Source organism: Argentina silus (assembly GCF_951799395.1).
Source record: "Argentina silus genome assembly, chromosome: 18".
NCBI classification, from domain to species: Eukaryota; Metazoa; Chordata; class Actinopteri; order Argentiniformes; family Argentinidae; genus Argentina; species Argentina silus.
In genome coordinates, this window is record NC_139672.1 from 17938688 (window position 1) to 17941563 (window position 2876).

The 2876-nt window shown below is 45.9% G+C and overlaps 1 protein-coding gene across 1 annotated transcript in view; it reads left to right on the forward strand.

The window, feature by feature from the left end:
• Positions 1–2589: 2589 nt before the first annotated feature.
• The window catches only part of eml6 (EMAP like 6), a gene marked incomplete at its 5' end in the record, with an annotated part of 24100 nt that continues 23813 nt past the window's right edge, over positions 2590–2876 (forward strand). The window contains one exon of the mRNA XM_083690143.1: positions 2590–2786. Within this exon, the coding sequence (XP_083546269.1) occupies positions 2590–2786 (197 nt within the window). The remainder of the gene's footprint in view (positions 2787–2876) is intronic.

A 2876-nucleotide genomic window follows, 5' to 3' on the forward strand; every position in this document is an offset into this window, starting at 1 on the left:
CCTGGTAGCAGCTCTCATCAGATTCAAGACCCTGGTGCTCACCTACCGGGCGGCAAAGGGAACAGCCCCTCCCTACTTGCAAGCAATGGTCAGCCCCCAACCCCCCCTGTACTAACCCTAACCCTGTACTAACCCTGTACTAACCCTGTACTAACCCTAACCCTGACTAAAGCCCCCCTGCCCGATCACTCCGCTCTTCCACCTCGGCTGTCTTCCTGGCACCGCCGCCTCTACGTGGATGCAGCAGCCGTGCTACTCGGTCACGGCTTTTCACTGTCCTGGCGCCCCGCTGGTGGGAGGAGCTTCCCACTGCTGTCAGGACTGCAGAGTCACGACCAATCTCCCACCGTAGGGTTAGAATAAAACCGCCTACTTTATCTTCTGATGACTGATGTTCAGATCATTCACTTACTTAAACAAATGTATTTGTTGTAAGTCACTTTGGATAAAGGCGTCTGTAAATGCCATAAATGTAAAAAAACTAAAAACTAAAAAAACAAACATATATGTCTCATTAAATCAAATCAAATCAAATCTAATCCAAGTTTACTAATGGTAGAAACAGAATCCAGCCGGTGGAGTGAAACCCTCTGGTCCAGCTGGCTTAATAACACTAAAACAATAAGATAAGATGGAGGTAACAGTAATAATAATAATAACAATAATAATAATAACAGTAATAATAATAATAATAATAATAATAACAATAATAATAATAATAATAATAATAATAATAATAATAATAATAATAATAATAATAATAAGAAGAAGATAAGATAAGATAAGGTAGAGGTAACAGTAATAATAATAACAACAACAACAACAACAACAATAATAATAATAATAATAATAACAACAACAACAACAACAACAACAACAACAATAATAATAATAATAATAATAATAATAATAATAATAATAATAATAATAATAGTAATAATAATAGTAATAATAATAAGATAAGGTAGATGTAACCGTAATAATAATAATAAAATAATAATAATAATAATAATAATAATAATAAAATAATAATAATAATAATAGTAATAATAATAATACTCCTACTACTACTACTAATAATACTAAAACAATAAGCGTCCCCAGCCTCTCTCAGTGTGTGTGTGTGTGTGTGTGTGTGTGTGTGTGTGTGTGTGTGTGTGTGTGTGTGTGTGTGTGTGTGTGTGTGTGTCGTTCAGCACCGAGGACAACTCGAGCTCCGTGCGTGGACGCGCGCTAAAAGGGTCATACCGCAATGGATGTTGGGAATTGATGTTCTCTGGTGACGTCAGAACCATCACTCGTTATGAGGCTGACGGGGATAAAAGACTACAACTCCGAGACTTGAGACCGAGTTGTAGTCTTTAATCCCCGTCTCAGCGCTCGTCATCAGAACTGGGAGGGGCCTGAACGGCGTCTTGGTAACCACGCACCGGACGGACCGGGAGACGGGAGCCGTTATTCTCTAAACCGTGACGCTGAGAACGTAGCTGCGCGAGCCTGTTCCGTACTACAGTCCCGTGTCTGAGGAAATCACCGACTGACGGTTTAATCTACCGAGATATCAGGAGCGGGTTTTACCGGGTTTCCCCTCTTACCGGCTCTGTCACAGCCTGGACCGCGCGGTGCTGGAGGAGGGACACACCGGACTGTTTTCGGAGGAGAGGTTCAGATATTCGGTAGAACCGGGGACCGGACGGGGATAAATCGACTGGTAATCCGGTGGTTTCAACAGGAATAAGCACGGGGAAGGTTTGACGGTCGACGGTTGTGAGAACCGCCGGGAGGAGGTCGCGTGCCTCGCCGGTCCGGTCAGCTACCGGCTGGTCTCTGACGGTTCTGACATCAGTGTATTTTCTCAACAAAAATTGAGGACAAATATTCACCGGTTCTCTGATCTGACGGGATTAGAGGCTCGCTAATGCCGGTTGATCTGATCTGATGTCGTCTTCAGTCCTGGTGTTGGAATCCGTTCAACACCGAATAGAACATGATGTGTGATGCTGAGGAGACGGTTGGACGGAAGGAACGGGGGTCCCCCCGTTAACGGGCAGCTGTGTGTGGACCGGGGAGGCGAGGCGAGATTAGTGAATAGTTGTAACCGGCAGCAGAAACCGGTGACACCGGAGCTCTGCACGTCATCTGTCTCTATCGTGTAAACCAGAGCCAGACTGAAGTGTTCCTGACATCAGAGATGTGCTGTTGATGCAGAAGCAGGAGGCCGTTTGATTGGTCACACCTCGACGTGTGTGTTGATATGATCACATCACAATAACATATGACACATGACGAGGAGATAACGTCATCAATAATCACATTAATAATCAAATTAAAGCAGAGACTCAGAACAATTCTGGGCCCGTCCGGCATCTGAAGAGTTTAGGGTCGTGGTGACGTGGTTGTGGTTGTGTGGTTGTGGTTGTGTGGTTGTGGTCATGGTTGTGGTTGTGTGGTTGTGGTGACGTGGTTGTGGTTGTGTGGTTTTGTGGTCGTGGTTGTGGTGGTGGTCGTGCTTGTGGTGGTCGTGGTCGTGGTTGTGTGGTTGTGGTTGTGGTCGTGGTTGTGTGGTTGTGGTCGTGGTGACGTTGTGTCATGGCTGATAAGACAGCGCCTCGCTGCCAGCTGAGGCTGGAGTGGGTCCATGGTTACCGTGGCCACCAGTGTCGGAACAACGTCCTGTACACGGCCGGGAGGGAGCTGGTCTACTTCGTGGCCGGGGTGGGCGTGGTCTTCAACACCAGAGACCACACCCAGAAGTTCTACATGGGACACAACGATGACATCATCAGGTGACACACACACACACACACACACACACAGAGACACACACATACACACACACACACACACACACACATATACACACACACACCACACAC